We start from the raw sequence: 12,989 nt of genomic DNA, 5'->3' as shown, positions 1-12,989 counted from the left end.
CCTTCAACCAGCCTTCCTTATTTTCAGCTCTCCCTTTACTCCACCTTCCAGGGTGACTTACTTAGATCCTGAACCTCTGAAGGATTTTGTGGTGCAGATCTGGCTTTCCCTGCATCTACCTCATGAGTTGGCCTTTTTTAGTACCATTCATCCATCTTTCCAGCCTCCGAAACTCTTCCTGTTGCCTCCTTTCTCATTCTTTGCTCATGTGATTATGCCTGTAAAAACAGAGTCAATTTTATGAAGTTTAATTGGAGATTAGGAAGGAGCAAAATTACATGCGTATGTTTGATTTGTCATCCTCATCAGGCAGTCCTCTAGGATTGACCTAGAACAGAATGACATGATGTTTGAGCTTTAGGAAATCTAGTTTTCTTTCTCTTCCCATTTGTATAGTTTTTGGTTTTTTTATTCTTAATTACAGAGTTTTTTTCATTTGCTCATCCATGTCCTTAACACATACGTTTCACATTTTTGTCATAGTTTCCTTTCATAAGTCTAATACCCAGTATTTTTTATTGTCATATTTAATATCAGAATATAATAAAAATTGTCAAATCCATGATTATAGTGGTCAAGGAACAGAAAAAATTTCAGCCCAACTAGTAAAGGAAGAAAATCAATCTAAAACAATAATGAGAGGCCTCATTTTACTTTGAGAATTTAACAGAGGTTTTTTAAAGTGGAAAGGAAAAAAAATAATCTTGGTTTTGACTATGAGAATGTAAATTTTTATGGATTTAACTAAAGAAGTAAAAGGATGATCATTGAATCTTTTTGTGATAGGCAAATTTGAAAACCTAAATATCTAATAATGAATTTATTAAACAAAGTGTGTGATTTTATTGTGCAGCCATTATAACCACTAAAGAAAATTATTACTGGTATGGAAAGATATTTATAATGGATTCAAAAAATAAAATAGATTCCATGATAGTATGTTATAAAAACAGCTATATATCTACAGCAAAAAATATTAACAGCGATTAGCTGTGGATGGTAGGAACAGAAGTGATTTTTATCTTACTTTGTCTATCTGTACTGTTTGTAAACTTGTGATGAGAGGAGCCAGTATATAGAATGATCAGGGTAGAATAGGGATTATTCATTGAGTTAGCTGCTACGTTTATTCTATAAAATAGAGAAGATATAATAATTGCTTCAAATATCAGAAGAGCTTTTGTATGGAACTAAAAGGAGATATTCTTAGTAACTTAAGCTGTGATTCTCAAACTTAAGTGCAGGGGAAAGTGTCCTTGGGTCCACTGAGATTCTGACTTTGTAAAGAGGCATCCTGTGTAATGCTAATGGAGGCAGTCCATGGACCACATTTTGAGGACCACGTAAAACTAGATAAGATTTATGTCAGTCAGAGAGAAAATGATTAATGAGGAGGGACTTCCTAACTGTCCAAACATGGGTGCTTAATGGTTTTAATCTCTACTTTCTTGGATATCAGATCAATTCCACCATCCCCCTTTGCCCCGCCCCCAACCACCCCAATCACCCCAAAGCTTACTTCTTGTGTTCTCTGTTTGAGTTGATGGCATAGTTTACCAATTTTTACCGAAACATGAATTATGTGGGTCATCCTTGATTTCCTCTCTCACCTCCTTCAACCAATCATTCATAAAGCCCTTTCTAGTCTGCCTCCTGAATTTTCATTAAATCACTTCTCTCATTCCCCCTCCCTACCACTAGTGCTTTACTTCTGGCTTTATCATCTCACCTTAACTACTGTATAATCTTTCTCAATCCCCTCACCTCCACTTTTTTCTTTCTCTGAAATGAACATCTTTCATACTGCCACTGAAGTGATGTATCTAAAATGCAAACCTCACCATGATACTCCAGAGTTCAAAAATTCTTCAGTGTCTTTCCCAGTCTCAGGAAAAAATGCACGTTCTTTAAGGTGACACATAGGTGGCTTTTCATGACTAGCTCATCTAGCCCCAACCTTCCTTTGTTACGGTGTTCTCTCTTCCCGGTTCCTACGTTCATAAAGTAACACACTTAGGTGGTCAGTCTAGTAGTACTGACTGCTTTCCATCCCTCTCTCCCTGAAAGTCTGTCTCTGTCCCAGGGAGTCATAATATACCTAATGTATATTCTTTGTTTCAAATTCACATCCTTGCCTCCCCTCCTCTTAGGTGCCAGTGGGTAGCTCTCCTCAGTGTGTTCATTTTTCTTTTGGCAAGCCTTATTATTTCACTGGATTATACTTATTTATGTTCTTTTCCTGATGCCTTCACACATGTAGCCCCAGTTATTTTCTTCATGTTTGTAGTTTCAGTTCTGACACCACCCTTGGCACCTGGGTCCCCAATAACTGTTTAGTGAATGAACAAAAAATAATGAATCCCTGAATGTATTCAAACATAGGAACAGTAAATACCATCTAATAGACACATATGACATAAGAACCCTTTGAACCTGGATATTGACTCATTAAAATTGCCTTTGTGCCTCAGGAGAAAATTAGTATCTCTTATATTCCCTCAATTCTGCTTTTATTCCTTCAAGAGGAAAATAAATCCTTAAAATACCAAGTATCATACCAGTTTGATTTGGGGGAGTGGGCACTTTGAGTTTATAATACGTATTCATACTTTCTCACTAATGAAAGGCATGCTTGTAGTTAAAGAGAGAAAACTATGCTGTATATTTTAAGATGTATATTTGTTCTAGACTTAGAGAAGTTTTGCCTAAGTTTGAGAGCAGGTATATTTTAGAATATGGCTTATTTAACACACAATATTCTGAAGACTTCTATATTTCTTCAAAGCTAGCATATCTCTTGACCTTGGGTAAGTTACTTAATCTCTTGAGCACTTGATGTTTTTGTCTCTAAAATGGAGATAATCCTTATTACCCAGTCTTGATTTCTTCGAAGAGCAAAAGGAGAAACTGGACATGAAAGCAGGTAGGAAAATGTAAAATGTAAAGCACCATACAATTAAAGTGTATTTAGTATTCAGAGGAAGTCTGTGTTACAAATTTTGATACTGCATTAAAATAATAGTTTTTTGGTTTTTTGTCATTTGGAAGGATTTGAAAGGGAGGGGGCATTTATGGTCCTTTTTTTTTTTTTTTTTTTTTTTTTTTTTAAGAATATTAAATTTAATCATTAGTTTCTTTCACACCAGTGAAATACTTATCTAGCAAAAAGGTCATCTTTTTCCTGCTAAAAAATTGGTGCATATTGAGCATGACTACCTCGAAGGAGGTTATCTGTGATGGTAATTTTTTTCCATGTTCAACACCATAGGTATCTATGCCAGCAGCTCATGCAACATCATCTGCTCCCACCGTAACTTTAGTACAGCTGCCCAATGGGCAGACAGTTCAAGTCCATGGCGTTATTCAGGCGGCCCAGCCATCAGTTATTCAGTCTCCACAAGTCCAGACAGTTCAGGTATGTGTATAAAAAGTTCTGCATCTACTTTCGTAACTGTCGTTTATAGCCATATCTCTCTCCTTTCAGTAGTTATGAAAATAGATACATATCTAGTTCAGAGTTCATTTCATTTTACAGTAAGGAATATGCTGCGTCTGTATAGTCACCTTACGTATAGGAACATATATATATACACAAGAACAGACCTAATTAAAAGACTTTTTCTTAAGATATGGAGGAAAAAGAATTGATTGGGGAAATCATTAACTACGTGGGATAAAGTGGAAATGTTTGGGAAAGACTAACCTGATATACCTTAGTTCAGGAAAATTAAGATACCAAAATAATAACTTAGTAATTATTTTCTAAACGTGCCATTGGAAAAAACTAAACCCTTGTCAAAATTAATAACCTTACCTAAGCTATTACCTGAATTTTGAGATCATTTAAAGCATTGTAAAACCAGCTATGTCTAGGCATGTAAGTTGGAGTATATAACTTTGAAATAATTATATATTCAGAAAGATCACCTTAAGGGTCAGGGATTACACTATGCACGTTACCTAATTCTTTGGAGACCTTGTTCCTTTGGATTGAATCCATGGGGAATAAAGGCACCTAGAGCTCCGCAGGTGACTGCTGAACTGGAACCTAGAGCAGTATACATCTTTGCAGTGAGCTTATTGAAAGAAAAAAAAAAAGACTTGAACGTTCATTCAAGTAGGCCATAACCCCAGCCTCCCATTTCATATTTTTTGCTTCACAGTCTTCCTGTAAGGACTTAAAAAGACTTTTCTCCGGAACTCAGGTGAGTCCTAGGTCCTAGATTTGGAGAGAACTATTTTTAGAAAGGAAGGTGAGAAATTATTCTTTATGTCTTTTTCCTTCTATAAACATGCAGTTTAAGGTTTGCATAAAGATTTTAGAGATCTTCTAGGTCTAGGCCAAACTTGTTAACCTGCGCAGCCCTTAGTGTGTTGCTTAATTTCCCTGTGTATCCTTTCTTCTCTCCTCCAAATGGTAGTCCAGCATTACTTTGAGAAAGGAAGCTGTGTCTCCTGAGTTAAACAGTTTATAAATAGGGGTCATTGCTAAACTGTTCTTCCTGTAGTGAATCAGAATATACCTTTCTAAAACTTCTATTTAGTGGTCCCAGTTCCATCCTCAGAAACTAGTTAAGCAAATTTAATTCCTTTTCTGTTGGACCACTCCCTCTCCCTTATCTCCCACACCCTTCCTACTTTACAAAAATGCCCAGACTAAACAAATGTCTGTTTTTCTTCAGCCATTTATTATATGGCATATCTCTGATTGCTCCTGACCATCCTTGCTATCTTCCTGTGGAGGAGAGCTGTTGTGTTTTCCTTGAGTATGGTATAGCCAGACTGATTGATATTTGTAGAGGGAGAAGTGCCTCCTCTGCTCTGGAAGCGTTCTGTTAATGTCCTCAAAGGGCATACTAGATCCAGTCAGCCATATTATACTATTGAGTCATTTAGCCACTGTTCCCTACCTCTACTTCATTCTGTTCTGGTGCTTTTGGTTTGCTTGGACACTTATGTGGGGGGAAAAAATGTTTTCATGTGAAAACATCAAGGTAGGGGCGCCTGGGTGGCTCAGTCGGTTAAGCATCTGACTCTTAATTTCGGCTCAGGTCATGATCTCACAGTTGGTAAGATTGAGCCCCGCATCAGGCTCACGCTGACAGCGCAGAGCCTGTTTAGGATGTTCTCACTCCCTCTCTCTGCCCCTTCCCCCACTCTCACGTGCTCTCTCACTCTCTCTCTCTCAAAATAAATAAATAAACTTAAAAAAAAAAATCAAGGTATATGAATTTCCATAATGAAAGACACTGGGGACCGAACTTGTTAACAAGATGGAGACAGTGTTGTCCCAGTGACAATTGAAGTATTTGGTATTTCTGTGGAATCGCACTACTGAACAGTAGTCTTCTATCTTTTGTCTCAGTTTTTATTTCATTGAATGCTACCTTACTATTTTCTATACTTTGCCATTACTAATTCCCCACTCATGTTTTCTTCTTGATAACAGTAGAAAGAACCTGACCTGCTAGTCAGAAGACATAGATTCATCACTTTCTCTTTTTCACTTGTAATAAGAGTTTGGTGTGTTATAAAGAATATACCAAAATTACCAAATTTGTTAAAATTATAATTTTTGGTCATAATATGTGATATTTATTGATTATATTTTTAATTTTAATCTTTGTGACAGTAATAATTTGGATCTGAGGGTTGTATGGCTATTAACTTTATAGAAATACTTATTCATCTTTTCTAGAGCACATTTTTCTGTTGAGGTGGGCTATGCTTATAATTGAAAGCCTGAATTCTATGAATAGAGAGACACAAACTTTTTTTTTTTTACTTCTTTAAATTTTTTATTTTATATTTTTTCTTTAAAGGAAAATAACCAGGGAGAATATATTAGACTTTAATGGCCATTTCCGCTGGTTAGCTGTGATTAGTATATTAGTAATTAGGAAGTAGTGTACATCAGAAGAGATGTTCAAACAAGGAGAGAAATGGTCCCTCAAACTTCTAGATGGGAAAATACGAGTAGTGTAGAACAGCCTTTTCAAAATCTACAAGACACATTTCTCTTGATGTGAGAGTTAGATATTAGCATCTCTTTATATTCTTTATTCTAAAAATATTAGAAGTTATGCTGTACTCCTGTTTCATTTATGACTTGACATTAGTGCCCTACCTTTATCCTTATATATATTATCATGTCTCACAGATTATGTCAGAATCCCCCCAAAATAATGGGATTTATGCAAATGGATAGAAGTTAACAGTGGCATCTTCACTTTTCCTTTGTTAATTTTGAATGCATTTTTAATACAGTGCAGCTTAAACATGTCAGGATTTATGGATTATGTTACCTTAAATTATTAAATTCATTCCTTCACTGAATTTTTATTGATCACATGCTATGTGCCAGTCACTGTTCTAGGTGCTATGAAAGACAGCAGTGAACAAATAATACTTCTCTATTCTCATGAAGATCACATTTGAGCGAAGAGAGACAATGAGAAAATAAAATATGTCAGGTGAGGATAAGTGCTGGGAAGATGATTGAAGCAGGGGAAAGGGATAGATAATGTGGAGGGAAGGGTGTTCTCTTTTATGTAGGGTGGTCAGGGAACACAGTGAACAGAAACCAGAAGCCAGTGCAGAATGCTAAACCATGCAAATAGTAAAAGCAAGTCTGAAGGCTTAGGAGTAAGAATATGTTTTACATATCAAGGAATAGTAAAAAGATGTGCTCCAATAGAGCAAGAGGGAGAGTGGTTAGATGAAACGTGATAAAATCTTCACAATACTTTATAATATGATGGGAACAATAATAACCTTTTGTGCAACACAGGGATTCAGTGGCTCTCATGCAGCAAAGTACTTAAGAGTTATCTAACATAAGGATGAGTTGCTGGTTTGTTTTTTATGAGACAAATGTTCCAGAGTTTCTGATCTTTTCGGTGATGGTAAGCAAGGATTTGCAAGGGATATATTACCTAACATATTTTTGAAAAAAAGAAATCCCTTTCAACTATCCTGGGATAAAGTGACGTTTTTGAAAGAAAGTCGTGCCGTGGAGAGACCATTTGGAAAGAAGTTTGGAAATGTATTCATAGTTTTTTTGTTTTTTTTAAACTGCAAACACTATAAATTTGTCACCTAAAAACTCACATCTATATACTTTTAGACCCTGTAAATAGAATTCTCTAAACTATTCAGGTGTCTTCTAGAGTTTCAGTAGTTGTTGCACTTATTTGTTAAAATAAATATAACATTGTAACACCTATTATTAGCATACAATAACTGAGAGCCAGGGAGATGAAAATATACTAGGTAAATCTCATCAAAAGTTTGTATAATTGATAGATGAAAATGAAAACTGATTTAGTATTTAGTAAGCCCAGCCAAAAATGCACTTACTTTTTCATGAGTTCTCTTTTTCAACAATGGCAAATGTTAAATCATGTTTTAAAAAGCCCAAGCTTAGATGTTTGAGTCACTGTTATGAAATATTAAATGATTTCTTAAGCATATTCAATTACATTTAATAATAATTTAATTTAATAATTATTTGAAAAAGCATCTGATTTGGTTTTGGCACTGTATGTTTCATTTTAAAATTTCAAGTAACTTCAAAATAGGAAGATTTTCCCCTCTTACTAATAGGAGGTGCAGGTTTTTAATAAACTAAAGAAAGTTGAGGAATACAGATCTAAAACTTTACATCTACACATGGTGGTTTGACTTTTTGAAAATGTCTCAACTTGTAAGTGGCCAAGGTTAAAGACCTATATAAGGATCTGAGGAAAGGGCTAATAAGAGAGGTGATAAGAGGTAAGGGCCAGAGGAAGGGTCTCTATCATTGGAATGTGGTAGTGGTAGTTTGGAATATAATTTTTCATATGGTTATTTTTAATAACCTATTAAATATATATTAAACTATAATTAATAGTTTTTACTTATAAAAAGGAGTTTTGACATGATTTTCATTAGTCTCAGAAATGTGGATCCAATGTGTGTTTGGGATTTTTGTTTTTGTTTTTGTTTGTTTTGGTAGATAGTCCATAGGAATTGACTTCATAGCTCTTAAGTTCTCCCTGGATAGTATTCCCAAAGAGGAAATGTTAACACTTGTTGTTATTATTTTTATTGAGTAATTCTGAACTCCCTTTACATTAAAATGGTTATAATCACTACATAGTGATAAGTTAATTTCCTTTTGACTCAATTGCCAAAATCTTACAGATCAGAGGAAGGGAGGCTTTTTTCCTGCTAAGAGCAATAGAACCACCGAGTTTTGGGGGGGGGGGGGGGGGTGTTAGGATTAAAGGTCACATGTTAAAAAGCAGAATTAATTTATTTCATTTCACAACTTCCCTTATGGGTGGTTTATACAGTATGTTTTAAAACTGTTGTTTTAATGACTTTCAACTTCAAAGAGTATGCCTAAGTCACTATCTGTCCTTACAAGAAGGTTGTAAGGATGAGGGTCATGCAAAGGAGGCAGAAAGAACAGAGGAACTGAGATTCTGAGAAGTATTAATGAAGGTAAACACTCGTGATAGTACTGTCCACTTTGAGTTGAGTCTTGTTATTCCTGGAAATCCTGACAGTCTGCTAAGGTCTTTTCGTAGCTCCTCATCTGCTGTGTATCTGAGAAAGTCTGTGCAGAGACTATGCTGAGCGGGCTAGTTACAGCAGCTACAGATTAGTGGGAGTGTTCTCTGTGCTGTAACCGTAGCATTATTACTCTGCAGAGAATCACAGACTAAATTCAGCCTCTGACACAGCTTTTTATCTGTCATTTCTGGATTCGTTAAGTGTTGCCTGTTAACGTGTAGGTCTTTAAAGTTCTTACATTTGAAAGTGTTTGGATGGGGCACATTACTTTATTGTAGATAAATTTTGTGAAAAATTACTACATTTACCTAATTTCATTTGAGAGTGAGTGCCTATTACAAAGTGCCCTGTCAAGATGAGCCCCCACTCTCCAAAACCCATAGGCCCAGACCACATACAGAGTACCTGTGGGATTTGTCAGGTTCCTCTGAATATGTTTTTTCTTGTTGCAATTGCCCTAAATTTTGACATGGAGCTGAGCCACACAGACTCTTTTGCCTTCATTAAACCGAATTCTCACTCTGATAGCATCATGCACACCTAGTTCAGGAAGGAGCAGGAGGCCCCTGCTGATGAGAAGGGAAGCTGAATGAAGCAGACTAGAGAAGCTCGGCTATATCATCTTGACAGACAGGCTTACCTACTAGGCGAGTGAACTGTAGTCTGAGAGTGGTCTAAAAACACCTCTGGGTTGCTGCTTCTGACAAAACTGGTTTGAGATTGGAACCAACAAGATTTTGATGCTGGTAAGGATGTCTAAAACTGAGGTGCCAACTATTGACAGTGGCTCCACTACTTCCTAGCTTTGTGACTTGGGTGAGTTACTTAACCTCTTTGTACCTTGAGTTCTTCTATCTATGAAATGGGTTTAAATACTGTACTTAGCTAGTACCTGATGTTATTGTATTAGTGAGTATTAATATAATACTTTACCATTGTGTGTTTTACCATTGTACCTGGCACATAGTAAGTTCTCAATAAATGCTAGTTGCTGTTACCATTATCATTATTATTATCCCATGTAAAATCTTTGTTCAACTTCATTACTTTTCAGTCCAGGGATACTTTCCAGAAATACACAGTTCTTTACCTTGAGTTTTTGCATAGTAAAAACTTTGAAGGTCTATATGTAGACTAAGTTGCTAGAAACAACCATCTGGGGGATCACCAATCTTATTTGTGCAGTTATAAATATAGTCACAAGTGTTTAACAGTAAAGGATAATACTTGTATGTCACTGTATAGACTTATGACCAAATATTTAGTCATTTATTCTTTTCTTCATGTCAGAAGTCTTATTTCACTTGGTAGTTTTGTTCTAACAATTGTAAGAAAACAACTGACAGTAATATTGATGCGTTCAAGATTGGTTACATGAAGTCCTGGAAGAGATGAAGCTGAATTTGTATATCACAAAAGTTTGGTTTTGACCAAAAAAATCTTAAGACTAACTGACTTCAATAGGATAAGTAAAGGGGAGAAGAATGTGATTGGTGTGGTTGTCTCCCATAAAAATTGATTTTTTTCTACTGAAGCATGTGCAAGGTTTATGTACATCGCTTTATATTTGATTTTTTTCTTAAAGTTCATAAAAACTTTATGGGAACTAAATTCGATTATCAAGATAAAGTTCTTCTTTGTTTTCAGATTTCAACTATTGCAGAAAGTGAAGATTCACAGGAGTCAGTGGATAGTGTAACTGATTCCCAAAAACGAAGAGAAATTCTTTCAAGGAGGCCTTCCTACAGGTATGGAATTTAATAGTTAAAAGATTCAGAATCAAAGATGTCAGGAAGCTTTAGGTAGTTGCAGATGAAAAGATGTCGGAAGACCAATTAGCTGCTCAATTTAGGACCGTCTAGGTTACTTCTCTTCATCTTGAGTTACTTCTCAAGTTGAAGTTTATCGTACAGAATAAGAGAACTTTTTACTCTGAACAGTCCTGGATAAACAATTTTTTTTTTCTTTTTTGCTTCTGTTTTTGTAAACCATGCCAGCTGCTGCTTTTATGTTAAAAAGTTTGGAATATTTGATAGGATTATAGCACTTCTAGTTTGTCAGTTCTGACACACTACACTATTTATCTACCTAGCATCACATTTGCAGACCATTTCTCACGCCATGGTACTTAGTAAATAACTGTTTATTAATGTAATCCTTATTGCAGCGTGACACTTTGCTGATATTCCCTAATTTTAGGGACACCTTACTATAGTTTCTGTGTTCAGCTATAGAGGTTGCTTTGCCTCTATCATGGACCCAAACCATTTTTTTATATGTAGAAACTGTCTCCATGCTCAATATCTCCAGGAAGAGCAATTCCATAAATCTTTGTAAGCTTACTTGAGAGTTTAATAAATTTCAAACTTCTAATATTCTTTCTTGTTACTAGCCTAAGGTATTTCTGTTTTTCAGTGAATGGTTAAATTTTTTTTTCCACTTGGCTCCTATGCTAGCCCATTTCTCAATTAAATGAGGGATCCTAAATGAATACCAATAAACTGATTTAGAGATCTTAAGAAATTTTATATTACCAAGTATGTGTTGTATGCATTTATGCTCATTTCTTTTTTTCCTAAATACATCTAGTTTTAGATTTGAACTTCAAAATACATCCCGTGTTAGTATTTTAACACATTTGATCCTGAAGCGGATCCAACCAGGTGTTGACGAGCCACTTGGCTTCTCTGTCTATAAATTCCAGGCAAATAGTTGTAAATAAATTCTGTAGATTCTAGTTGTAGACCTTATAAAATAAGAGCTCCGTGTGGAAAGAAAATATTTTTGTTGTAGCCTGTATCCTAGCAAAGATCACTTAAATAGTAACACCTTAATTCGTAATCAAATAAACAATGTCTGAGATGCGCACATGCAGAGAAGGGGCTACATTCATGAGAAATACTGTATCTTTCCTTATAGTCATTGTGTATCTGTTATTTTGTTTTAAGCTTGTAAATTCTTGAAACCTAGCTTTTATGTCTTGACTCCAATGAGATCTTTAACAGAGTCCTTATGATATGCTTTTGTAAGATTGGAGAAATGGGGATTAGTTGATAATTCAAGATAAGTTTTTCTTAGAACAACCCAGCTTTGTAGTGATCAATTTATACTCAGAGGAAGTTCTTACAGCACTCTTACTTGGTCTCACCTGGTTTGGTATTTTTACCAGCAGTTCACCTGAAAAACAGAAAAGCCAGCTCATCACCTTTGCAAGTGACAGAACGTTAGGGGAGAAATACCCTAATGGGTGGGAGAACAAGTACTTTGAAGGATCATAGCTGCCCGGGGAAACAGACTGTCAGTTGTTGGTGATAATTACAGAATTTCTGAACTTGAGTTTAAAATCAAACCAGTTATTCAAGTGCAAGATTCTAGATTAAGAATTTGTTTTCAGGACACCTGGGTGGCTCAGTCAGGTCATGATCTCACGGTCATGAGATCGAGCCCTGCCTGCTTAGGATTCTCTCTCTCCCTCTCCTTCTGCCCCTCCCTGGTGCACACTTGCACTCAAGCATGTCCTCTCTCTCTCTCTCCCTTCCTCCCTGCTTCCTTTCCTCCCTCCCTCCCTGTCTCTCAAAAAAAAAAAAAATTGTTTTAGAAACGTAATTATGTTATTTAATTATCATTAACAGATACATACAGTTGCCAAAAAAAAAGCCAATATAACATAAGGCTACATTGGTAAAAACCTAATGTCTAGATTAAGGGAAGGAATTAATCCCACTGCTCAGACCACATCTCGAATCTACTTTAAAATTTTTTTTTTTTCAACGTTTATTTATTTTTGGGACAGAGAGAGACAGAGCATGAACGGGGGAAGGGCAGAGAGAGAGGGAGACACAGAATCGGAAACAGGCTCCAGGCTCTGAGCCATCAGCCCAGAGCCCGACGCGGGGCTCGAACTCACGGACCGCAAGATCGTGACCTGGCTGAAGTCGGACGCTCAACCGGCTGCGCCACCCAGGCGCCCCTCGAATCTACTTTAAGAGAAAGTGAATTGTATCTCTGTGATACAAGAATGACTAAGACGGTCTGGAGCAACAATATTAGAAACTGGAAAGAGAAGACAAGAATGATTACTAGCTTCAGGCAAAAGAGAAGTAGATTTATATTATATGCAGGTCTAAAGTAGTAGCTTTGAAACTTTTATTTTTTTACTACAATCCACAATAAGAAAAAATCTTTATAGTTTTCTCTCTGTATACATACTATTATTTCAAATTCATATTCATATACACATAGGTGTATATATATACAGGTACACACATATATAGGCATCTGAAGCAAATAATACAGCACCGTATTACGTGTGATGTTCAGTTGTTTTTTGTTTTACGTTGGTTACAACATACATAACCATTTCCATGGTCCACATACGGGTTGTGACCTGAGTTTGAAAAATGCTGCTCTAAAGACCAGTACTTATTCAA

General features: G+C 35.9%; 1 protein-coding gene across 4 annotated transcripts in view; it reads left to right on the top strand.

Annotated features, from left to right (window-relative positions):
- Window positions 1-12,989, top strand: part of CREB1 (cAMP responsive element binding protein 1) — a 61,753-nt gene that overhangs the window by 20,141 nt on the left and 28,623 nt on the right. For 3 of the 4 annotated variants that reach the window (XR_007155026.1, XM_047872594.1, XM_047872593.1), the window contains exons 3-5: window positions 3,269-3,415; window positions 4,164-4,205; window positions 10,207-10,307. Coding sequence is in view for 3 of the 4 variants with exons in the window: in XM_047872594.1 (XP_047728550.1) it covers window positions 3,269-3,415; window positions 4,164-4,205; window positions 10,207-10,307 (290 nt within the window). In the remaining variant the exon portion in view is untranslated. The remainder of the gene's footprint in view (window positions 1-3,268; window positions 3,416-4,163; window positions 4,206-10,206; window positions 10,308-12,989) is intronic. The other variant, XM_047872595.1, reaches the window with a different exon arrangement.

The sequence above is a fragment of the Prionailurus viverrinus genome, chromosome C1 (genome assembly GCF_022837055.1).
Source record: "Prionailurus viverrinus isolate Anna chromosome C1, UM_Priviv_1.0, whole genome shotgun sequence".
NCBI classification, from domain to species: domain Eukaryota; kingdom Metazoa; phylum Chordata; class Mammalia; order Carnivora; family Felidae; genus Prionailurus; species Prionailurus viverrinus.
Note: the sequence above shows the minus strand (reverse complement) of the source record. Positions and strands in the feature narration are given on the sequence as shown.